Source organism: Drosophila sechellia, chromosome 3L, assembly GCF_004382195.2.
Source record: "Drosophila sechellia strain sech25 chromosome 3L, ASM438219v1, whole genome shotgun sequence".
NCBI lineage: Eukaryota > Metazoa > Arthropoda > Insecta > Diptera > Drosophilidae > Drosophila > Drosophila sechellia.
The window spans coordinates 19776053-19802422 of record NC_045951.1 but is presented as its reverse complement, the minus strand read 5'-3'; the positions used below and the strand labels follow the sequence as shown (position 1 = coordinate 19802422).

The 26370-nt window shown below is 43.6% G+C and overlaps 2 protein-coding genes across 3 annotated transcripts; both read left to right on the top strand.

Annotated features, from left to right (window-relative positions):
• Positions 1–87: 87 nt before the first annotated feature.
• On the top strand, positions 88–26370 carry LOC6616267. 2 transcript variants are annotated; one of them, XM_032719631.1, is made up of 10 exons: positions 88–976; positions 15214–15679; positions 16434–17651; positions 17978–18108; positions 22088–22318; positions 23416–23704; positions 23768–23932; positions 23996–24281; positions 24332–24770; positions 24854–25774. In XM_032719631.1, exons 2-10 carry the CDS (start codon positions 15541–15543, stop codon positions 25772–25774), a joined length of 3819 nt encoding a protein of 1272 aa, XP_032575522.1. In that variant the 5' UTR covers positions 88–976; positions 15214–15540. The 2 variants fall into 2 exon arrangements, with proteins under 2 accessions (XP_032575522.1, XP_002040631.2); XM_002040595.2 differs by lacking the exon at positions 88–976 and having other exon boundaries at positions 15541–15679; positions 24854–26370.
• LOC116801266 (cilia- and flagella-associated protein 157) lies at positions 19885–21872 on the top strand. Its single transcript, XM_032719634.1, has one exon. The coding sequence runs from the start codon at positions 20032–20034 to the stop codon at positions 21826–21828; it is 1797 nt and encodes a 598-aa protein (XP_032575525.1). The 5' UTR covers positions 19885–20031; the 3' UTR covers positions 21829–21872.

The window sequence follows — 26370 nt, the reverse complement described above, 5'->3', positions numbered from 1 at the left end:
TGGGACGCACATGCTGGTGTAAATATTTAATAGCAGTTTGAATCGTTCTGGCTTCCATGTTTAAGCTTTAAATAACAACTGATGTTTCCTAAACTTTGCTAATTTACATACTTTCGTGCAGAATCAGTATTTACCTAGTTAATTTCCCAGTTTACAACAAAAATTCAATATCAATCTATGTAGCACACAGATTTGAGCATGCAGATTTAAGCTGGCCAAGAGTTCAACTGGCCGGCAACAGCCTTTCCACCCCCTTTCGTCCGCCTGGCTGTAGTAAAACGAGCAGCAGACGGCGTCACAACATGACAATTCGCGCTGGATGCCCTCCGCACCACCCAACTGCTTCAGCCACCCCCTCGTCGGGTGGGAAATCAACCACCATGCGTTGCATCCTTGGTGCCCGTGCCCGCTCTCATCTCGGTCTCGCCCTCTCTCTCGGCGCAGTCCTCACACCAGCGTTGGCGTGCGCCTCTCGCTTTTTCCACGAGGATTCCGCTTGGAGTGCCGAATCCGGCTCACGTCCTGGCGGCTCGTGCTCGGCTGTGCGCTCGTGGCTTTATTTTGGCTCTGGCCGGTGGCTCAAAGTCGCGTGGCAATCAGTTTGCTGCCGTCTGTGTTCGTGGGTGAAAGTCCGCACCGCTTGGCTGTCCGGGTTTTTTGCCGCATCTCGTAGATACTTCATATGGAAAACGCTTCTATCGGTTGGAATTGTATCTCGTGGATTGTGCCGCCGCCGTCAAGTGTCACTTGAAAATTGTCAAAATTGAATTCACCGAACGTTAGTGAACAAAGGTCCTCCAAATGGCCATAACGAGTGCTGCGGCCTTTGTCTGGCTTCGATTTTCAAACCCAACTGCAGGGCTGGCCGGATTAAGCCAAAAGGTTCTGTAGAGATACTTGATACTTAAGTGCTCAGTGAACTACTCATCAACAGCATCATCGTGTAGTGCAACTGCATATATCATCCGGCTGTTTGGTGAGTGAAGTGATCTCATTGCAGTTATAATATCCCCTTTATGCGACTGTCTGCTCTGGTCTGGTTTTGTTTCCCGCTCTCGTTTTTCGGTGGTGTTTCGAAAATTGCAGGCGATTCGGGGTGTTTTTCCAAACTGCCGCCGACGACAGGTATGGGATAATCAATTCCAAGGAAAACTAGAATCAACAAGGAGCACTGCTCTGCTGCATTTTATTCAAGAGTGTGGGTCGACAGAAATCCTTTGGAGAAATATATAAATCTCGTACTCAGGCATAAATCTAATTGAACTCGATGATTTACCATTCGAGTAAGTTGCGTGTGAAAAGCTCATATATTTGCAGATATGCAAAGGAAGGCGGAGTTAAATGCTCTGGGAGATCGATACAAGAAGGAAATGACCATTAGTCACTAGGATTTGCTATAAAAGAGCAAGTTATGTGTTCATGTTATTTCCAAATGTTTTTAATTTGTGACCAGGGGTAAACAAAGTGGGTTGAGTGTACCAAACAATTTCTTAATCCTCAGTACAATTTTCAATCCTTGCGTGCTAACACTCCTCAGATTCATAACTATTTAAACAAAGGCTTCGGGTGTGATATTAGTGGATCGATAAAGCAAATCTTTTTAATTAGTTTAAAAGAGTATAATTCGTTAGTTAGGAACTCATTATTAATTCTGAAACATGCTGCAGACATGGTAATGCAATTAAAATCCGAGTTATCTGTGAGTATATTTAACTCCACTTCATTGGCAATCGTTTAAACAAAACATAAATTATAATTGGTAACAAATTCCTTGTTTTGTAAACAGGTTACAATGGATTTGTTAAAGGGGTCGAGCAACCTCAACATTTAAAATCCATTAAATTGAATTTCCTTTGAGCGCTTTTCCCCTTTGTTGGCCTGTCTCTCATTTGCCAAGCCCAAAAGTGGTCAATTGCCAGGCAGACAGAGGGCGGAAAAGTCGACAATGGAAGTCCGTCAGATTTCTTTAATTTCCCCAGCAGTCTTTGACTGCTGAATTGGTTTCCTTTTCAGCCTGTCATTTGATTTGGCCCAAGAATAACTCCATTGGAGCTAAAGAAGTGTTGAAATTTAAGAAAAAAGAGTGTCTCTACTTCGGTTAACAAACATTTTTCCTCAAATCCAATACAATATCTAGGGAGCATTTCGAGAGCCAGCTCCAAACAGATTTGCATCAAAGTTGGCAACAAATAGACTGTGACTTGCAGTTGGTTTAGCAATTACTCTTTTTATATTTTCGGACTTCCTGGTGGCTTCCACCCACGAACCCATGCACAGTGTACACCGATGCTTTTCTAATTACGTTCATGTACATACAACATGGACATCTGATGTCACAGGTCTTCTTCGTTGCATTCAATTTGACTCGCTTAGAAATGCACCACCCTCTCCGGAGAACCCGGTAACCACCACCCACACCCAGTTCATGGAGGAACACATGTCATGGTATACCCTGTGGGTACCTGGCAGCAAAGAAAACAGAACAAAGTGAGAGACCCAGACTAAATTAATCAGGGGCCAGGTAGCGATTGGAGAGAGCTGGCGGAGTTCCTCGGGGGTTGTATCCATACTATGCCATGCCATCCAATCCCACTGCAACAAGCGAGTGAGCCGTGGAAAACAACCCCATGCGGACCTTTATAACTAGGGATACCCCCATATGATTTCCCTATATGCAAGTGGCTGGAAACTAAACTAATGGGTATCTCATATATAAATACACTTGTATCTGGGTTTTAAACGTGATGTAAAACGTATTTCCTTTGATTACCAAATTTTCCGTATAAGCAATACCCATTAAAACTTTTAACCGACCTTTTTTCGGGACCAAAAATGTATCCACAACAGGTAACGTTTTGCTAACTTTTCCCATGTCGGGTAACAAGACTTCAAAATACAAGGAAACAGTTTAGAAGGTAAAGTCAGCCAGCCTTTTTGTGGAGTTTGGCTAACTTTCTTTGGCAGGCAACTGTGAATATTGGGGTTGAAAGTGTAAACAGCTGACGGCGGTCCGAAGGACCTCGTGTGCCAAAGTCCTTTCTCACGGGTTAATTTCCTTTCGCAACGCCGACATGCAAACATACAAATGCTTGCAAAAATATTTATTTAGTAATTCGATGACCGCCAGTTGTCTCCGGTTACTCAAGAAGATTTGTTGATTAACTCTAAATGGATTTAAAATATTTGCATGTTGCACCATTTCCGTTGGATCCTTAAAGCGGAATAATCCTTCCTTATATAGTTACAACCGCCTAATGCGAACTGTAATTAAACTTTGTCTGCATAATTTAAGTGCTTAATTTTGCTGAAGCGATTGCTGTGCCGTCGCCAAGTTGAAATGCAAATAAATACTCAAGGCCTACATGAAAGCGGCAAAAAGAACGAAAGGCAAAGTTTTCCGGATGGCGCACGCATTCCGTCTCCGGAAAAGTATTTGTAACAGTGTTTAAACTCACATAGCCCTCCGTGGTTTTGCGAACTATTAAAAAGTGAACCGAGTTCTTGGGCGGTGGGGGGTGGATGGGGTGGCTAGGTCGCCCAGCACTTGGAAAAGTGGGCGTTGCGGTGCTGGGATGATTATCCAAGTTTTAGCATTCTTTCTGGCTCGGCTTTCGGTTCTCCGACGCCACCAAGAGCCACATAGCGCACAGTTATGGGAAAATCTTTTAATTAATTTAAAACTAATTTTCTTGAGAGCCAAGTGAAATGACCTTTGAGTGTGCTGAAAGCAGTGCACATTCTCGGACCGCAATTTAATTGAAATATTTTAGAACCGAACAACACCTCGCACCGATGAAGCTTTAAACGTTATGCAATCTTGATTAACTCACAAACTTGTAATTCATGCAGTGTGCATCTCGGTGTTGTGCAACTGCAACCTAATCATATCACATAGATGCTCCCTTTGATCCGAGCGCAAAAAGTTCGCCAAGAGGGGATTTTTCCGGGGCTATAGTCTCGAATGGATGCCAAAGCGACTCTCCGATTGCCCACCACTTTGAGGATTCGACAGGCATTCAAATGCCTTTCCCTCAGCCAATCCCCCATCCCAGCACCCGGTGAAAGTGGATTAGCAATTTGTTAAGCCAACAATTTACCCAGCTCCGTGGGGCTTCACTTCGTCGAGTTGTTTGCATGTGTCAGGACCATGCTGCTCTTTTCTGCAGTTCCTGCAGCGGCAGGATATCCGATGACCCTGCCGAATGCCGCCAAGGGATCCATGTACAGGAAACGAAATGAGGATATTACCCAACGAATTATGTGAATAATGGTATGCAATGTTGGTTAAATGTCAACAAAAACTGAAATGTTGGGAGATAAATTTTAAATTCTTCAACTTGATATACAATGCCATGGTAAATGCTATAAATTTTAAATAACTATTTTAAATTCTTTTAAATTATGCTTGAATATGCTTGTAAAATTATAAGTTTGCTACTTGAAAGTTCATAGCTCATCAAATACTTATAGTAAATACAAATGCTAAATTAAAAATACGTTGGATCTGCACCTTTTATTAACTTAACTATTATTGAATAATATCAAATGAATCTAAGTTGGGACTATTTATATTTTTTCCCAGTGTACCAACCTTTTGCACGGCTTCTCAGTCTCTCACTTTGTGTTTAATTGTAATTTTAACTTTTGCCATTTGTGTCTGTTGTGTGCCATCTGGAGCGACTTGTCTCCACCGCCGGAGAAGCCTTTTCCGCTCATCACGCTGTCACGCAGTGTTTGCCGTTCGTAAATGTTTTTAGTTCGGCTAAATGCAATTGTGGCCACTTCTTGCACTCCCTGCACTTCCTGCCAGCGCACTTGGCCCACTCGACTGCGCCTTCAATTGCCAGACGGGGCGTATACGCAATTTAAAGAGCTCTTTAAGAAGAAGTGCGATAATTGTCGCTTTAATTATCAAGCAAACTAAGCTGCTCAAATTGGGTCGGAAAAACGGCTTAAAATCTGCACACTGTTTATGTATCAAAAATAAATCGCAAAGCGCTTCAAAGTCATGATTGCATTACATCTAAAGCTTATAATAAGCGTTAGTCGTAGCTACTATAAAGCAATTGTTTTCGCCTGTACTTAAAATGAGATTTATATGAAAGCTCTTTATGTTTAACTTTCGACCAAAAGTACTGTGCTTTACATCCGCAAAGAGGTGAAAATAATAATAACAATACTCTGGCACAGCTTATGATGCCTGTAAAGTCGACAATTTATGAGCATGGAGTTCGAGTCACCTAGGTTTTTAATTTTCTGCTAAACGCATGGAAGGACTCACATACACATACGCAATTACGCGCACATTGGTCTCAAGGTTTCATTTGCGATTTATGCGAGAATGGAACTCGTCCGTCGCGACGGAAACGGAATAATTTCCCATTTCCGGTGTGTGCCAACAAGAAAACTGTGTGTCCTTATGTGTGAGTGTCTCCTTTCAAACAAGGCGAATAATCACAGAACAGGTACAATAACACTCGACATTTTGGGGAAGGTGGAAGCTGGAGGACTCCCATTCCATGGACTTCACATTCCACTTGGCAGGACTGGGGAAGCAGCTCTGCACGATTAAATAAAATACTTCCTAATAAAAAAACGCAAATTTAATTTACTTTCGGGGGCTGTCGACTCGCAGCAAACATAAATCGAAGTCAACGAGGTGCCCCAACCACCGAGATCTTCCCACACGCCATCGAAAATTCAGTGATGAGAAGGCCAAGTCAGCTCTTAAAATATTCAAATGAAATGAAGTGCAAAATTATTACTACTTTCGAACTGAGCTCTAAGATAAATAACATTGCAAATGTTTAAAAATATAAATATTTATCTAATATAAATGACTGCTTGCAATTATAAATGTGATCTCCTTTAGCCAAAAACTGGCTATGAATAGTAACTAAAGCTTCAACACTCCTGTCGCTGCTCCCTCAGTGCTCATTATGCTCGTGCTTCCAGGATCCGGATGGAGAAGTGGTATATGGCGTGTCATAAGCCCCCACCAGTTGCCCAAAACAATTTCGCCGAGGAGGCAGCCAGATTGGATGCTGGGGAGCCTGGGAGGTAGGTGGGTGTTGGTGGGAGTGGTGTTATGTGGGCATGCCAAGGTGGTGAGACGCCATATTTTCGACTTTATCACATCTGATGCCTGCGAGGCACGTGACGCCGAATATAATGAGAACAATTTTTATTTAAATTAGATCCACCGCCGGACACTTGGCACAATTATGGATGGATACCAGCTGCTAGCTGGCAGCTGGGAACTGAAACTGGAACTCATCTCCTCCTGGTCAGCATCGCGCAATCCAGCAGATATAGACACTCGTAAAATAAACTTAATGACTTGCTTTCGGCTGATTACTTTTCGACGTGATGGCCAAGTATGCTAAATATTTTGCATTATGCGTGTTACACTGCAAGCAATTGGAAATTGACTTTGTTTAATGGAAAATTAAGGGGAAAGGCAAAACATTTTTAATTAATGTAGGCATTAGACTGGAAAATATCTGAAAGGCTATGGAAATAAATGTTGTGGGTATGCCTAAATATATTTGGCATATATATTTGATAAAACCACTGTTCATACTCCTTCTTAAATTCTTAAAAAATGGGTCCAAAAATAGGTTCAGTAAAACATCCGTATGTTAAGTTACAAAGTTTGTGTTACAAACACATCCAAATCAATATTATGTGGCTTCATTTCCCCAAAAGTAGGCAATGATTTTAATGACGACTGAGTATGGACATTTTAGATGAATTTTTTGCGGCTTCCACTCCATCTAGTTGAATGACCCTTTTGAACTGCACATATAGTAAAATCGAAAGTACCAACTTTCGAGGGTATTTCAATTTCAATTTAAATTTATCCCTGCTGCTCGAATTTAGGCTGCATCCTCGAAACTGAGCTTGTTTTGGCCGCCGCTCATTATCGTAATGGACACTTTGGACGGAGTGTTGCTCCGGGGTATTCCGGGGTGTTTGGGGACTGGACTGGAACTGGGATGGGGACTGGGAATGGGTGCACATTCCATTAATCATGCCGAGCACACAGCTCGCAGGGCCGTGAAACTGAACCGCAGAATCAACAACGACAAATCATGCGAAAGCGAATGCGCAAGTAATGCCGCTTAAAATTTCAATGCCTCGGCATTATTCATTCCACCCAAATCCGTTATCGGAAATTAATTTTCAAAATCCGCTTAATGGCTAGCGCCTAGTATATTTATGAGTTTACAGATATTCGAATTTTGGGGTGGGGTTCCTTTCTTTTTTTTCCCTCTTTATGGGGGTTTCCCTTTAATCAGCAACCAGTTGGTAGCTCCAATTTGTAGGATATATAATGCGCATATTTGCTTATTCGATTTGGCTTTTGCTTTTCTTTATAAATTTACACTGTATTACTGTGTCCATATTGACACTGCTTTGGTTAGTTAATATTAGTCGAGCCTTCTGGCAAAGCCGCAAAAGTGCATTAATTTACTTTTCCCAAAATAACACATTTCAGTCACGCAATGTGGGCGCCAATTAAAGTTGTTTAAGCAATTTTATGCCTCAAATTGCACAGTTTTTACGAGCCATCGTCATAGAAATAATGGCAAATGTTATACAAATTACATAAATATTGACTTGCTGGCGAGACGAGAAATGAAATTTAATTGTGATGATTTGTGGTGAATTAATATAATGGCCATCGAAATGCAATCAACACTTTTTTCAACTATTTGTTCAATAGAAATTGATTAAAGCGATTTTTATGCAATTATTGGTTTAATTAACGCTTATTAAAGGAAAAACTATTATATATAGAGTATATTTTGGGAAAGTGTTCTTCCTTTTCCTTACAAAATCAGAAATCGAAAACATTCCAAGTACACAAAACTCTTTTCTCCGGTTCAGTTGAGAATTGTAATTAATCTAAGCTGACTTGCGTTTTTTAATACCATCGCGAAATGCAGACAAACTCTTGGAAGGAAGTGGGGCAACATATTGCCATCCAAAGAGTTTGTCGTTCTGACTACGTTATATTCGATTTGCTTGATAAACTGAGCTCCTTTTGGACTTCCCTCGCCATCTTTTCCTTCGATTAATGGATTTCCTTCGCCGGTTCTGGCGCCTGAAAGGCTGCCATAAAATCTGACAAATCAACTTCCAGCTGTTTCAGCGTCAATGACCACAAGTACACACACAAATACAAGTGCGCAGCAGAAAAGGATACTGCGGAGTTTGTAGAAGAGCCTTTGGGGGAAGGATGGGCAGGATATATGTATATGGCGACATCGCCCCACGAAACTCAAACGGGAGAGTTATGCAAATATGAATACTTCTTCTGTGTTTTTTTCGCCTTGCTCGAGATAAAGTGAGGGGTGCGCAACTCCAGGCTCAAGTTCCGGAGTCCTGGATTTCGGCAATCGAAAATCAAGACGAAGAGTTTATATTTGGCGACCCTAATAATCCGCCCTTTCGCTTTTCCCTCTGCTGATTCGGCGATATGTGTTTATCCGATCTATTCGGACGTGCGGGCTCGAAATGGAAAATTATAAATCTGGGTCAAAAGCAAATTGCTTGTAATTCATTTTCCCCCATATGAAGACATTAGATGGGCATTATTCATGATTATGCGGGGTGTGTGTGTGGCTTTCTTATCTATGAAAACGTAAAGCAATTTCAATTTGCTGGAATATTATTGTTATTTTTTTTGTGAAAAAAGTATGGGGACTTAAGTTCAAAATTTGCTATAAATGCGAAATCAATATTTGCGAAATGTATGAGACTGAAAATGTATATCTCAAATATGCGTAATATATATACATATTTGCTGTGTAAGCTCATACTATCATTTAATAAACGTCAAGCATTTCATCAAGCTTGAGATTATCGAAACTTTCAGCTGTCATTCCGAATGCAACTCTGCAAGGCTTCATTTGACGCCACAGTGGTAATTAATAAGCCCCTTCTTAGGATTTCGCATCCATTCGTGTATGTGCATCTCCAACTTCACGGATGCGGATCCCAAGTGTTGAGATGTGTTAGCAGCCAACTTTATGGCACGAACAAAGGCGACAGCCACAGGACTCAGCAACCAGGACTCCGGACTCCGGACACCCGGAGGCGTTCCGAGGAGAAAGGCGGAGAAAGGTACTCGGAGTGCAGACAACAGGAGGCGGACACCGACAATGTGGCTGACTGATTTAAGTGCACATTTAGTGGCGCACGCAAGGCGAACCCGGCACACCCACTCTCGAGGAGCCTGCATCCCTGGATTCCCGGGACACTGGAGCAATATTTGTGACTCAAAACTAAAAGCAGCTTGGAAAATGTATAGTTTATATGAATAATCATTAACGAAGTAGTTTTTAGCTCTATTGAAGTAATCACAAGTATGCCTTTCATAAAAGAGTATTATAAGTTATTCCATTTTCGATATGTTATTAGCTGCAGATAGAATCAGAAAAGTTTCTCAGTGAGTCACATAACTCGAAGAATTCCTTTCACTGTACTTCGCTGTAGCTGTCTAAGATTGCGGTCTAGTCACTAAGTTTCCTGTGCAGACGACGTAGACGTTTATTAAAATGAAGTCAGTCCCCGGGTCCGACAGGTTTAGCGGTGGTGCCAAGACTGGGTCTTCAATTATTAAGTAGCACTTTCAGTGCTGCCGCCACGGAGCACAAGGGCGAAGGATGCAGGAGGCGCTTTAGTGTCCACCTGCATGCAATTCCGCCATTGGCCTCCGGCGCCCTCTCAAGTGGCACTGACTCCGTGCTCATGCACGGCTCGCTGCTGCTCTTTCACTCCCGTGCACTGCGATAAAAAGGTAGTTGAAACTGGGAAAGGACCATACAGAATGGAAACAGCTAGAGATGAGTGAAGTAATGGTCATCTGAAATGAAAGCATATTCATATTAACGAGGAAACAGGTGGACATTGCATTCTAGTTTCGTTTTAACAACCCATGATAGTTTGAATTACCAAGTGGCTTATATTAAGATAGATTCTATGAGTTAGTATCTTGTTACATGATTTGCTAGTAATATATCTTAGTATTTCCCATGTTTCTAAGTGTATCGGAGGACGCAGGCACTACCCGCAAACTGCCCAGTTTTCCGTGGCTTTCCATTCGTCATGGCGTGGCTACAGGTGATGGGGTTTTGCTGTGGCCCGGAATAATGTGAGCCATTGCCGCCTTTATTCTAGGAGTAATGTACATATAATTTAGCCAGCGGCTTGTCGGGTAACCCTAACTTCTGATGAAAGAGTTGCAAGTTGCCGGGGATCCCCCACCTCATCATGCACCGTGCCCCACAGAGCACCCACTGTTCGGCGCCAACGTCAATGTCAATTGCACCGGGCACGCGAGATGTGTTGGGTTATTCTTGTGGAAAATGCCATGCGATAAGGATGCAGTCTGGAGCAATTTTCGCCTCGCCAGCTCTGCAGACCTCTCCACTTGGACGGGCTAAACTGCCGGTGGATTCCCCAGTTCCATGTCGAGGGATCAGCCAGTTCCATGGGTATTTAGTGTGTTTGTCCCTTGTGCAGAACACGCTAACCACCACACATGCAATGCATAATTTTATGATTTGAAAGGAATTTGATGGTACTTTAAGTACTTGGGAACTTTCGTGATAAATTAAGGGATATTCAAGTTTATTAAATCAACTTCTCCAACTGCCAAAGTGTTTCAAATTGGAAGGAACTGTCAGTTATTTGCGGTCTTGATTGAAACCAGAGTTTCTTTCAAAGTTTCAAAGGCATTTTTAAACTTCTGCTGCTCTGTGTCAAAAGCTGAGTAATCGATTTTATTTGTAAAATTAATTTGCATTTAATAGTTTCTTTGTTTTCTGACACTCTACACGATACTATAACGATTTTTATGTTTTTTCTGGTTTTGCTGGGGACGAAGGAGCGTTTTGCTGGACTCACTTCACAACGATTCTGCGGCTGATGCCGCAGTCATTAAAGTTTTTTGTGGTTTTGGTGTCAAGCACAGCGACTGCCACGCCCCCGTCACCACCAACGCCCCTCTTCAAATTGTGGTTTTGTTTTAACCCTCTAAACCCCCTCGCAGCTATAGGGCATTTATTTTTGTTGCCGTAGTTTTAGGTGACGCACTTTGAAGCTTTTGGTTTCTGATTCTGTTGGATAAGAAACAGTACAATGATAGCTATTAAGCAAACTTAATTAAAAATTTTACTTCAATTAAAAACACTTTTGTTAAAAATACAGCATCTTTTCAAACACTTCATAGAACGCGGTGTTTATACATACTCTCTTAGATTCTTTGAAAAGCATATATATGCATATATATAGCTTCAAGATCTTAGAAACTATAAAACAAATGCGTTAAGATTAACGTTAACTTTTGAAAAAATTATTTTTTTTAATTTATTTGCTTGTCTCGCTTATTTCTATCGTTATCCCAATAAGAACATTGTTACATCCACTCGCAAATTAACGGGTATCTGATAGTCACCTATACTGTTCTCTCTTTGGTTTTTCCTTGCTGACTTAGAAACAGATTTCCCAGAGATTATTTTCTCATTCATTAACTAAGTTTTCGCCTTGCTTTTCGCAAAGGGCTGCTGCTGATTTTCAGTTGTCTTCCTCCACAGCAAACAAGAGTTGGGAAATCTTATTTTCCATCGTGCTTACCACCTGTTTACTCGGCTATTGTTCAGTTGACTTTCGCAATTTCCCTATCACCTTATCTTTACTATTTGTCCAAATGAGCAAATGGTTGCCATGCCTTTTGAATGCGAATGAGGTCCGTTTCAGGTAATTACATGCGGGTGTACCTCTTTTACCTCTGTTTATTTTTAGTTTTTAACCCAATTGCACACCGCAAAAAGGGGGTTTCCACCAGGTAACCGAGGTATATACACACATAGCTATATAGCTACATGTGTGTGGCGAAATGGAGTTTTAAGTGCAGACTCAGCTCGTTGCGGCTGGCCATCCTTGGCCATTGATTAAGAGTAAACAGAGCATGTAAATGTTTGGATATTCAAACTGTGCATTTTTCCTCTGTGGCTGGATTTTTGCGCAGTTTAAGGTTTGCCATTGCAGCAAGAGTGTGTTTTGTGGTGCCACCCAGTCGCAGTATGCCCTGCTCCGTACTCCGAGGAGTTTACGGCGAAGTCACCCCAAAATGTTCCAAACGGAATTTTCCTCGCCCACAAAGTATAATGAATAACGGCGATGGCACGGCATCCAGGGTGGAAAGACTGGTGGCCACCCGCGCAGCGGGGGCATTGACATTCTGCCTATCCAGAGGATAGAGTGTAGAGCCCTAAGCACAGGACCTCCCCGAGTCCGTTCCCATTCATCCACACTCACCCATTTCGATTTTCCCGGACAGGCGTGCAACATAATTCTCGGGCCGCCAGCTCTTTGATTTTCCGCGCTGCGAAAATTTGGCAATTCTAGGCTGGTCAGTAATGCACTGGGAGAAATATTGTCAGCGTGTTTTAATATGTGGGAGCATTCCTTGGAATACGCACTTTCATATAAGTACATATATTGAAATATTTCTAAAAAATGTAATAATAATGTTTTGAATCAATTGTGTATGTGTTTTCTTTATCTGAAATCTGAAAAGTAATGTTATTTAAACTTTAAAAAATGTTAACATTTTAAATTCTCAAAAAGTTAACTAATGCGGAAAGTTTAAATGATATATGTTCGTAAGAATTAACATTCTTCACACTAAACATGTAATTTATTTATTGACTTTTTCGAATTGTTCGAGTGACTCGATAGCGAATTAGCGCTCTACGCTGGGCGGCAACTGGGCGACTGGTTGGCAGGATAACGGATAACGGCTGTTCAAAGGACCGCACAGTGCAGTTAATAGTTTTCCAATGCCGCCGGGGGCACACACGCACTGCCCTCTGACCTCCGACCTCCGATCGCCCACAGCGACACCGATAATCATGTTGATGGGCCTGCACTATTGAACACGAAACTTCAGCCGGCTTTGGCAATTGAAAATGGGAAATTCGGGTGGGTGGCTGCTACACAATTGAAAAAAAGAAAAGCATTCAATTTGGTGCAAATGTCTGTTTCTCCATTTGGCCCTCTGCACGATTTCCACTACATTTCCCACACTTTCCCAGTGCGCCGGATGACCATAGGATTTGTCCGTAAGTCGGGCTATTTGCACATTTTCCATGGGGGAAACTCATGTTCAAAATTCATATGCGACATGTTCTCGTTTTCAGTTCAGGGAAATTCGAATTGAATTTTCATTTTAAATATAAAACATTTTATACGATGGGAGTAGGAATATTTTGAATAAATTAAGACATCTTAAGAAGGAGTTTGTAAATAGTTACTTTTTCACAATATTTCTATTAATATGTGGAATTTTTCCTATATTTTTCAAAATGAGCGTGAAGATGAAGAAAATGACATCGATTGAAGCTATATTCACTCAAATGTTACTATCCACATTAAGTGCTTATTTTTTATATTCTAAGAGGATATAACTTTAACTTTTAGCTAAATACTATAGAAAACCACCCAAGGTGAATTGATTCTAGCAAAGACAGTAGAAAGACAAAGAAGACAGTATTCTAGTGTCTTTGATTCTAGTATTCTCACATTCGAATTAGTCTCTAAACTAACCTTTTTAAAACAAAGAACAGCTACACAACATTTAAGGCATTGGTTTCCGCAAGACAGTTCAATTTGAAAAGGGACATGGGTTTTCCATTTCCATTCACAGCCAACGGTTTCAAATCGCCCCGAAAAAGAGCGTACAAAACATCCACGGGAAATCGGCTATAAAACTGAATGATTCTGGCTGCAAAAGGCGTTCGTCCACAACCAACTGTTGTTGGAAAACTCGAAAGCGGGTAAATGCGAACGGACGCACGTGTGTGCGGCAATTGGCAGGACCAACTCATTAACGCAAAGGGCGTACAGTGTGCCATATAGCACACATATCGCACACATACATATAGCCGCATATAGCATATAGCATCTGGTCATCGGCCGATCCGTGCGTGTCCGCAATTAAGGTGCTGAAAAGGACGAAGAGGGTAACATATCCCAGTGACGCGACAGATTTCGCTAATGACCATTGGACTGGGGGGTGAGTGGGTATCCACTGGATGCGCCCCTTCCTGTTCACCGAATATCCCGGCACTAGACCAACCTGAACCACCGTCGGAACTTTTGTTGATGAATCGAAAAACTACGGGAATTAGTTGTGCATGTCAGTCGGGAAATTACTGGCTATGACCCCCCTTTCCCGCGCCAGCTGTTGATGTATCGCCGCCTCTGGTCGGGGTTCAAAAAGTTGTTAATATTTTATTTGTGGCTGATTATTTAATTACGCGGAATGGTGGCTAGCTACCCACTGGGATTCATTATGTTCGCCTCTAAAATTTGGCCATATATATGTCAATTTGTGTTTATTTTATGGCATTACTTGAGGATTTACTTGAAATAGTAGTCAAATAGAAATGAAATGCTGAAGTGTATGATATTCAACTCATGTTATTTGGACAACCTATTGTTCAAAAAATCGAGTCTGCTCACAATTTATTTAGGTATTGTCTAGTCTCTCAGAATCTTGACTTTTCCTCCTTTATGTTGGTTTTATTCCTTTGTCCTGGACCATAACTTTCAACGAAATCGCATTGAATTGTGGAAATAATCGCCATAAAAATGTTTCGTGCTTGACTAGTAATTGGTTTGGGAATTTATGAGGGTTGATTGTATTTCTTATTTTTTTTTGCTTCCCCCTTTTGGAATACATACAGGCATAGAACAGGTCATATATGTGGGGATTTTGTTTGGGGGATGGGGAGTTTTAATGCCACAATAGGGGCCATTGACACCCTTTTGTTGGGAATTTTTTTTTAAACCTTTTTTTACGGACAGTTTATTTGTATGGAGCAAGAGTTGAAGCTGTTAAAAATACGGTCTTAAGTCCTATTTAATAATGATTCAAGACTATATATACATATATGAACATGAAGGATAATAAATATATCATCAATATTTGAAAAAACTTAACTGCTGTTTAAGTGCACTTGTTATATTTAGTAAGCCCATCAATATCCCAGAATAAATTATAAATTCAAAATTGAGTAAGCAGAAATGAGGTCATCGCAATAATTTCGTTAGTGAGTCTATGAATGTGGACCTCAATTTGTCTTGAATTTGATTTGTGTGCCTTTCAGTAAAGTCAACTTTTCTCTTTTTTTGCAGAAAATGCCTGGCAGGTAGACTTCTGTCTTTCCTCCACAGAAGGCCAGCAACGTCGCAGCAAAAATTTTCCTCTGGCGATGAGAGCTAAACAAATGACGCCTCTTCCATGAGGGATTGGGCTAGGAGCCATCTGCCGCGTCATCGCCATCGCAATTGGAATCAGAATCAGAATCAGAATCGCAATTGCAGAATGTGTGCCAGCGACGTGGAACCTTTGGTATCCTTCCACTGAGTGGCAGGCGGAGATTCTTCCTTAGACTGACACCTCTGATTGAATCGGCAAAAGCGGGAAGAACGAAGGGCAGAGCGAAGGGAAAGCCGAAAGAAATGCGGAAAAACTCAAAGGAAATGGCGGCGAATCGGAGGCGCAAGAAGACAATCGGCATGCTGACATCGGGACTGAAATCAGTAGTCAAGTGGAAAATTATTGTATCATCCATAATGTTGCTCTTATTAGGCGGGACAAGTGAGTGAAACTCATTTACGGCACTACATGTGACTGCCTCTGACACATTCGGCCTGAATAAGGCATAAATTCATTTGTAAGCCCAACAGGCGTATACGCAATATTTGGATAGCACACTGTAGATAGTTTGAAATGGTCAGCAAGGCGTTATCCAAATCATGTTGTTTAACTAGTGCAAGTGCAAACTTTACTCGGAGTTTACTAGTTCTGACATTTTGAATACGAGAAATATTAGAAATACCCTTTCTGTCCTTGTAAATATATTTAGAAACACAATTTGTCAGCAAACTACACATGAGCTTAAGGATCAAATGCATTAATATATGAATATTTTTTTGAATATAATATAATTAAATAATCTTGAAAGATCTAGCATATTTCATATATACCATATTTTGTATACTTCGTTTAAAATAGAGATCAGTAGAGTTGAGTCTTTATCTATCCACAACAAAAAAGGCAAGGACATCAAACTTCGTGGCTCTGGATGGAGTTTCCCTTCTATGTTTTTGTTTTGTTTGCATAATTTGTACCCGGGGGCAATTTACACGACCTGGGTGGAGTGAACAATGGCCGAGGCTCTTCAATGGGTCCAAACAGAAGGCAGCCACACGAAACAAATTACAAGGATTTATAATTCTTATCTCTCCGCTTTGCTTTCTCGCTCTCCTTTCATGTGGTGACTCCTTGGAAATTGCCGGCATTGTGTACTCCTGCTCCTGCAATTTGGATTCGGATGCGGTTTCGACAAAAGGTCACGTGCTGGCGGTGCGAAAGGGTCGCCTGATGTCCCCCAGCACATTCACCGCCCTCAGCGGGGACCTGCATGTGCAGATCCAGTTCAATGGGAACGAGATGTCCTCGCAGGCGGAGGAGGAGCACACCATCGGTGGTGGCCCATCCAGCGAGGAGCACTTGAGCTCCAGTGACGGACTGAAGAGCAGGAACAACACAATAATGAGCACTTTAGTCATTAGCAAAATCATTGATGAAGTGGAGTCACCGCTGGAAAAGGGGTTGACTCCGGGCCCCGAGGTAACCAATACCAGCCAGGTGGTGCTGCATCGCAAGCGCAAGGAGGTGGTGCAGAATATACCGCTCTTCCCGGATCCCCGGTTCAATGTCACCCAGGTGACGGTGCCATGCCAGACCTTCCTTATCGGAGGACGCTACGAGATGCAGGTGGTGAGCAATCTCAAGTCGGTGAACCGGAGTGAGGTGACCACCACATTGGTGCCCGCGCAGGATGAACGACTCCACCAGACGCTCGATGTGCGATGGCCCAGTGCCGAGATGATAGTGAGTCCCGTGCGCCTGAAGACCTATCCCAAGCATCCTGTGGAGGTGACCCTCCGCTTTCCCGAGGTCAACTGCAATCAGTCGGGCAGTCTCGCATTGCCGGAGTTTTGGTTGGAGCTCATTTACTGCGGCAAGGATCGCAGCTGCAATCGGAATATAACCCCATCCAGTGTCCTTTTTGCGGAGCAAATACGCGGATTCCCCAAAAACAAGAGCCTCCATCTGGGATGCGAACTATTTGGACTGGCGGGCAACTATGCCGTCCAACTGCGACCGATGGTTCCCGCCCAGAACGTGCCCACCACCCGGCGGCTACTGAGCGTCGATTGGAGCGACGAATTCGTGTTCAACGTGTATGCCCGCAGCATATTTCCCTGTGATCCGCACACGGGAATCGGTGTCCTGTACGAGTATCCTGGCTGCATTCTCGAGCAGGGCGACCGGGTGCGTCTCTATGCCAGGCTGCGGGCCGATGTCGCGTCCCTGAAGCCACCCACGTCGCTCCACTACGTCTCCGAGCAGCGGGTCGTCAAGAGCCAGCATTCCCTGTACTTCGCCTGCGAGCACTTCTCCGAGAAGTACGTGGAGTATTGCTTCGTCTACGTCAGCCAAGCAATTTCCGGAGCCGTAGCCGATGTCCGGATGGACTGTGTGCCCACCCTGCCCGTCAGCGGTGAGTGGTCGATGGTGCATTAACGCCGTTTTTAACATCATTAAAAGGAAAATCCCAATTAAGCGGGAGTTCAAATAGTTCTTAACACATTATTGCGTCTGCTCGCTACACTGAAAAAATACCCTTTTTATTTGTATTTCACATTCATTTTTAAAGTAGCAAAAATCGTTTTACACATTATTTAAATATTTATCAAGCCCTTAAGCATTACAATCGCATTTTTGAAATACAAAACCCTAAACTATTTTCATTTTCCCGCCTCATTATATATTTACCTGGTATTGTAATTTTGAAGTGATTAGCTCATGATTTCACTCTTTCCGCAGACTCGGATACCGGTGGCTGGGGACCTTGGAGCGAGTGGACGCCCTGCTCCACAAATTGCTTGGGAGGAACGCGCAATCGCTACCGATTCTGTGACTCACCACCCCCGCGATATGGGGCCAAATTCTGTGAGGTATGTAAGCCCAAATAACTCGGCAGATTAACCTCTGAACGACCTCTGCCTCCACCTGATTTGACAACGTTAACAGCCAAAGTTTGATTGAGTGCTCCCAGAAATGATTAATACTTGGGCGCATCTGAGCCATCAAGACGATTTCAATAAGTGCGGAACTACAACTAAAGACGGGTGAACTCCACCCGACTCTGTGGACTTCGTTACCCAAGAGATTGCTTCCAACTTAGTTCACACATTACACTCGACTTTCCAACACTGAGCGAATTCTAAACACTTCATACTATACAAAAACTTTCACTTAAATGAGGGCATATGAAGTTTGAATACATGCTCAACCATTTTAATTAGTAACGAAACAAACTCATACGTTTCTTTTATATCCCAAAAAAAGCGGATAAAATCTTGAAATTGAAAGCAACTGAGTAATTTCTTGCAGTGTAGCCCGCCGGGGCAAAGTGGAACTATTTCATTGTTTTTGTTTGTGGGCCACGGCGTGGAGTGGAGTGGAGGACGAAGTGGGTGGCATCGGCACGGTATGTTATGTTGTCTGCAAGCGTGTTTCCACACTGCGACACTTGCTCCAGATTGTGTGGGGAATTTACGACGCTTCCGACAATTGTCGGCCTACTGCGCTTCGCTTTATCTTGTTTCTTTTGTTGAAGCGAGTGGAAGAATGAACCTCCGCCTCCGTCCCCATCTGCTCCCGCACTGGCACCATCCACGTCCTCATCCGCGCATTTCATTATCCAAAAACTTCCGGCATCAGGATCCAGCGATAGGGGCACATTTGCCCGTACTTGCCAACTTGTTCGGAACAATTACAGGCAAAGTTTTTAAATGCTCCGCGCACTTATTGCAAGTAGTTCTTACACGGGAGTCGCGGATGCCACGGATGCTGGAACAATGGCTTCGCCGTGAGGCGACTACAATTGCGTGGGCGGCTGCGTCCATGGGCCGGCAGCTGGAGGAGGACCCGGTCGGTGGGTGCCACACCCACCTCCACTTGCCTCGACAACTTGCATTTGCCCCCAAAAGAAACGCCCGGAGGCGTTGCCGCCCATGTGCGTGTACAAATATTGCCCCACGGGCTATTAATCAAACAAAGCTCCCACACGGCAGGCACTATTTGCTTTTAGAAAACACGGGGAATAACCTTTTGTGACCACAGAAGCACCACAAACTCAAATTAGTGGCTTTCTAGTGGCGCTTTAAGCATTTTAAGGCAGGATAATGTTTACCATATTCATGATTTAGCCAGAAAAAAACACACAAAGAGCATCCTCGAATAGAAGGGTATTAAATTAAAATTAAATAGAATTTAAATTAAATTATTAGCTAGTCTATGGAGAAAAGTGTATAAAATGGAGTTTAAAGATATTTATCTATTTTTAATATAGCTATACAACTGAAAAAAAGTCTTATATTTTCAATAGTTTTTGTAGAATATATTAGTCCAGCTTGGTTTATTTAAGGTGATGCTGGGGTTGAAATAAAAAACGGGAATCACGTTCGCTGAGTTTCACTTTTTTTCCACAAAAGCCACATTTGTAATGATATTCAGTTCGCTTTCGAAAACAAGTGGAAATAATAGTACATATTTATATCAAATGGATTCACTTTAAACTCTTTAGGTTCTCGGAAAATGCTTAACTAAATTAATAGTTGAGTTCCTTCCAGAAAATATAGCTTTATGCTCAAACAGTAAAGGATATGGCTTCAGCTTTGAAAAGCTTTCATTTCCTTGACAACGGTTCATCAACTAGTTGTTATAACAGAGCTTATTTTAATCAAACAAAGAACGATGGGTGTGCAAATTCATACTTATAAACAATGTAACTGGCGTTTTATTATTCCTAAAATATCAAACACTCGTCAAAATTCGTAGACAGTCAAGTCGGATAACGAACAGCAGCCCGAAAAATGCCGCCGAAAGTGAAGAAGGAGAAGAAGGATGTGAACAAGGTGACCCAGGTGGACAGAACCTTCTACGAGCTGACCATCACGGATCTCAACCAGAAGCTAGCTCGACTGCGATCCCACGTGACCACAGTCGATGAGTCCAACATCACGCTGACCGAGAAACTCAAGGAAGTGGAGGCCGATGGCGTAGACGTGGCCGCGCACTTGGAACGCACCCTGGCGGACCGAAATAACTCGATCACCGAACTGGAGGAGCGTCTGGTAGAGATCACCAAGGTGCGGGATGTGGAGAACCGCTTGGCACAGGAGAAGATCGGGGACTTGGAGTCGAAATATAAGGCCATGCACGACCAGTTGACCTCCGAAATAAAGCTGCTCAATGGCAAGCTGAACTCCCTCGACGAGTTCCGCATCCAGAGGGATGTCCTGTTGGCCAAGTTCGATGAGCAGGAGGCGGATCTCAATGAGCGCGAGAAGGATCACAAGGAGGCGCTCTACAACATGGAGCAGCGAGCTGTGGTGGAGAAGGATGCGCTAAAAAAGGAGGTCGAACAGAAACTGCTGCAAGTTTCCGAGGACTTCACCCGGTCCAGTGAGATCCGTAATGCTGGCTACACCCGCCGCCTGATTCGTGAGAACATAGCCCTGCAAAAGGAGATCGATCTACTGGTCATGTCCCAGATAAAACTGCAGCAGGCATATACCAACCAGAAGTCCAAGCACAAGGAGATGGAGGAGCAGTACAGTGCCCTCGATCAGATCAAGAACGAGCTGGTCCGCAACTCCGTGAACAAGATCAAAATCATTGAGGGTCTGACCAGGAACTACGAGAAGCTGAAGGCCAAGTACGTGGAGGTACTGCGCTACAAGAAGGCCTACGAATCCCATCTCCAAGCTGAAAAGTGCGAGAATGTCAAGCAAAAGGATGCGGCCGGAAAACTGCGGACTCTGGCCAAGCGAATGGAGATTTTGGATCTGGACAATCGGAATCTGGAGGTAGTCCATGCCCAGCACGAGATCGAGATTACTCGACTGCGTGGAGTCATTCAGGAGATCAAGTGTACTGTGCGGGATGCCATTGTAGCGGAGCAGGCGGCTAAGAAATTCCCGGAGAGATTAGCCGAGGCCAATGTGGATGAACCCGAAGTGATAAATGAAGTTCGGGAGGAGGCCATATCCCTTTGCAAGCTGAAACGCAGCGATTTGCTCTCCCAGCTTATGAGCATAGTGAGCTCCCATTCGGAGGAGCTTCCGAAGACTCCTTCGATTGCCTCCATTTGCAGTGCCACCTCATCGCTGTATGCTCCAGGTAAAATGGGCTTCATGCCCACGAGACCCAAAGCAACGCCATTCGACGCCTTCCGCAGCGAGGTCATCGAACAGGAGCCGGATCGCACTGTTCCGGAGGATCTGCAAAAGCAGAAGATGCAGGATCGGCTAATGACCTCGTTGCGAGGTGACGAGAATACCATCATCGATGTGGAATTCGGCACTACTCTATACGTTTCATCATCGCGCGAGGACGATCTCATTGAGGTGGAGGAGGAGCCACTGGAGGAGCCAGAGGGCTCCACCAGCTCCATGTCTGTGAAGAAGGCCAGCAGTGAGGGCTCAGTGGCTCCGCCCGAAACCGCACCGCTAGCCGTTTCCGCATCCTCGAAGGACATCAAGGGTGCTCCAAGCCTAGGGGCTCTGGACACACTGACGGCCACTTCCAAAATGACGGGTGTTACCAACGAGGACGAGGGCGAGGAGGAAGGCGAGGAGGAGGACTTCGATGTGCAGTTCGTCTACTAGAGGGATCTGAAAATTGTGTTTACTTGTAGTTCCAATTTTGTTGACTCTTGAATAAATGTATGCAAAGTCAAAAACGTATTATTCTTTCGCTTAAATTCTTTAAATGTTTTCTGAAAATGGAAAGATTTCATGATAATTTCAATAGCTCATACAACCATGTAGTGCGATTCGTCACTACTCGGACGCTCACGGTGACATTAATTGATTCTCTCGAGCTTTTTTTAACTCTTAATAATGTAATTTACATATTTATTTACAGGGTCCTTCGGTTGAGACCCAAAAGTGTGGCAAAAGCATCGCCGACACGTGGGACTGCATCTACGAGACTTCGGGTACAGTCATCACCAAGGAAAATAGCACAGAGGTGAACCAGGAAATTGGACCAGGATGTCGTTGCGGCTGCATTGTACATCTGGGCTCCTCGAAGCCCAAAAGGATCATTGCTGGAGCCACACAGAGCTGTCCTGGCCGCTCATTCTGGCTAATACAGGTACCGACTATTAACCAACCCCATGACAACCTCTCGACTTACCAAAAAAATCAAAATAAATAAAAATAAAAAAATAGAAAATGAGTTAAATGAGACTGGCGTTTGGCATTTGGTCAAGTTTTAAAAGCTTTCAAGTTGTCTGCCGCCATAACTATAAAAACGAACAATGCCAAACACTCAGAAGTCCAAGTCCATGAATAAAATTGCGCAACGCTTCGCAGGCTGCCCCAAAATGACAAAGAAGCCCCCACTCAATGCTCCATGCCACAGGGCAGTGGGGCTCCGATCTGGACGGACATCGCTGGCCAAAGGGGGCTGAACTCAATTCATGCATAATAAATGCCCCACTTGGTAGGCGTTTTGACCAGTCCCGAAACTATCAATGCGTAAGGGGTCCAATGGGGGTGAGCTGAACTTAATGTACTCGGTATTCTCGGTAGGAAGGGGTATGCCCAACTCCATCTTGGGAAAAGAACATCCATTGTCTTTTCCTAGATAAAAAAGTGCATGGAAATAAATTGTTGTAAAAAGGGCAAGAAAAGGAAGAGAAAAATTTACCAAATAGAATAGAAAGAATCTTGGGTAGAAAAATGATGATTGTAGATGTTGCTAAGATTCCGAACTATACTATCAAATGCCAGCAAGATATACAAATAAATATCATAAAGTAAATGCAATAAACCTATTAACAATATTATACATAAAGAAAAAATTAAAAAAAAATTTTTTAAAATATGAATGTATTGCGAATGTTTTTACATTGTGTTCTATATAACACCAAATGTGGGAACCTATATATATAGGCCTAAAATTGGGTATCAGTGGGTATCAATGGGTATCAGATGAAAGGACTATCGACTTTTCCATCCATAACCACTTTGGCTCAGCCCCTTTTTTGCTCGATACAATTGGAATGATTAGACCTGCCAATTGGCACGTTCGAGGGATGAGGGGAATGTGCCGATGGGCAGGAGGCTTAATGGTGATGAATGCCTGACCCACTTCGGCAGCATCCACTTGCCCTATGCCCGGGAATATGAGGAAACCCCAAGCCAATTGCCCGTATTTTCACGAACACAAAATTCCTTTCCTCGCAGGTGGATGGTGAGGAAAGCATTTCTCTGGCACTGAGTTTCCTCCGCTTGCCTTGTGCCACCCAGTACATAAAGGTGCGCGATGGACCGTCGCTTTCGTCCACCCTTCTCGTGGAGCTCAATGGCGGTGGGCTGATCCTCAAGGGAGCCGGCGTTCCGGTGGTCGTCGATTCCACTGGTGGCCAACTCCTAGTGGAGTTCTCTGCCGGCGATGGACAGGCGGGCAATGCCACTCAGGAGGCAAGTGCAGCCTGCACCGGAGGATTCATGGCCAATGTGCAGCAGCAGTTGGGTGAGTAAAACATTCATAAATATTGAAGGAATTTAATAAATAACTCATTTAATTGTTCAACAGCTACAAGGAGCAGTAACAGTAGTACCACACTAGTGGCCGCCACTCGTTTGTCTGGAAAAACTCGATCTGTTTCCCACAAGTCCATGTCAAGACTCCGATTTACCCTGGTTCATCTGAGTGCCATGATCTTTGCCAGCATAATCATCATAATAAGCTCCCTTTTAGGTGGGTTCTTGAAATATGAGTATAGAGTTTATAGATGGTAATCACCACTTATATTGTTTCCAGGTGCCCAATATGTGGTGCGATACAGGAAGTATCACCTGGCAGTTGCTCGGCGACAGGACGAAGGATCCAGACTTCACACTCCCAGAGCTTCGCTGAGTTCCCTGCAAGGTCCTCCCTCACGTGCCATGTCCACAACAACTCTGCTTTCGGAGGTCATTTACATGGTGAAGATGCGACCTAAACACCACCTGCGACACTCCATACTCCGCGAGAGCGTCGACGCCGAAAATCTGACCAATGAAACGGAGTTCAAGGAGTCGGATTCACAGGGAATGTTGGCGAAATGGTAAGGCTAGGAGAGAATTGGAAAAATAACGCTAACTCAATTCGTTGCAGCGCTGAAATTAAGGAGCTGGGAAGCTCGGCCTCCATGGTGACCCTGCGCAACGAGAGATCGTCACCAGCGCGATCTCTGGATACCGGAAGTATCATTGGATCACCTTCCTCTGCGGAAGGCGAACTGGCTGCGGTTCACAGCAGGTCAGAGTCCAAGGATTCCCCCACGGATGAGGCAATAGAGCCGCCGAGCTGCAAGGACAGCGCCAAGGACTCGGAATCCATTATATCCTCAGGAATGAGTTCCCTGTGCAACAGCCCACCGATGAACAGCAAGCGACTGAGCAAGTACTCTGATCGCTACGATGCGGTGACCCTGAAGTTGCTGTCCTCCAGATTGGATGAGAGCCTGCAGGATGCCAGCTCCCTACTCTCGGTGACCGAATCCTTCAGATTGGGTCGCCTGAGAACCCGCAGTGTCAGCTCTTCCCTGACGAATGTGAGTTAAGAGGTTACACTGGAATTTTTTCAGCTTAAAATTTATAAAAATAAGAAGAGCTTACTAATAGTTGACTGTTTCAGGGTTGCTATTCCCCAGCTGCCAGTGTGGTAAGCACGGCAACCATCAGGACGACCAGTAATCCCAAGGAGTCCAAGGAGAAGCAGAATCGAAGGAAACTCCTGGCCAGACCAGGCTCAGAGTTTTCGCTTGGAAATCAAGAAGAACTTGAGATGGACTACTACGATTACAATGTGATCAATGCAGGATCGGCACCGGGCTCCTATCTTGGAATGGATCCGGCTTACCTTATCTGGATACCACCATTCGAAGAGGTGGCGGAGCGGGAAGAGGACGATAAGACACCAGAACCGGAACCAGATCCCGAGAGGGATGAACGTCAGCCGCTGTACGAGGAGATCCGGATGCCCAAGTACGGACACTACCTAAGTCCAGCCAGTAACACGGAGTCCAGCAAGTCCACAACGGCTGACAACACACCCAGCTCCGAGGAGAGATCCCCACCAGACAGTGGGCGTCCCTCCAAGGCCACATCGCCATGCGATGGAACGGAAAGGGGTGGAAGGTCCATGCCCAAGCAACCCACTCCGTTCATGTCCAGAAAACAGAGACGCCAGTCCAAACAGCAGATGCAATCCAGTTTGTCCTTGAGCGCTGGTTCACTGGATCATGAGCAGCGACGCAGCAGTAAAGTTCCAATCGAAATTGCTGCAGTGCATCAGAAGGTGGAAGCTGAACTGGAACCCAACGACTCCATGACTGGCTCTTATGTGGAGAAGGAAACTGCCGTGGAGAAATCATCGGGGGATCTGCAGGAGTTCCTGTCTCTCGATGATATTCAGTTCGCCGACGAGAGTGGCAGCGACTACGAGGCTGTCAACCTCAAGAAAGTACCCAAGTCGGAGCTCCAACTGAACCAGGATGATGCTCGATCGAAACTCTTGCGAAGAAGGGAACCCAAGTCAAAGGAAGTGGCCGTGTAACACCAATATATAATTGTACATAAAACCAGCACAAGAAGTGAAGTATATGTTTAGTATAGTTTATAATACGATCTTGTAAAATACGGGTAAATATAATATATACATATGTCAGCACCATACGAAACGTAGACCACCTGGAGTAGTTGTGTTTTTAAAGGTAGGATTTAAGATCGTCTCAATAATATGTAAACTTGAAAATCGAAAAGTATGTAGAATGTAGTCTCTACAGCTCTTTAAGGCTAATCTGTTCAATCTCTCGTTACACTGTACATATATAAGTTAGCCAAGGCTCACTGTAGTTTAAGTATTCATTCGCACTCGGCTATGTACACAACCCAGTTATATGGAAATATTGATTTGATTAATAGATTTTATTTGGCAATTACTTGAATCTATAATTAGAGAATTGGAATTACGAAATTTTGTGATCTTGATTTTGTGCTTGTAAGCATTGGAAATTCTAGTCAATACATTAGTCAAAATTAATTAGCATTTTAAAATCAAAAATGTTTTTGTTTCTAACAGTTTTAAAGCCTTTCTATATCACCCCGACCTGTAAGATAAGAAAATGAATAAAATAATGAATAAAATAAGAA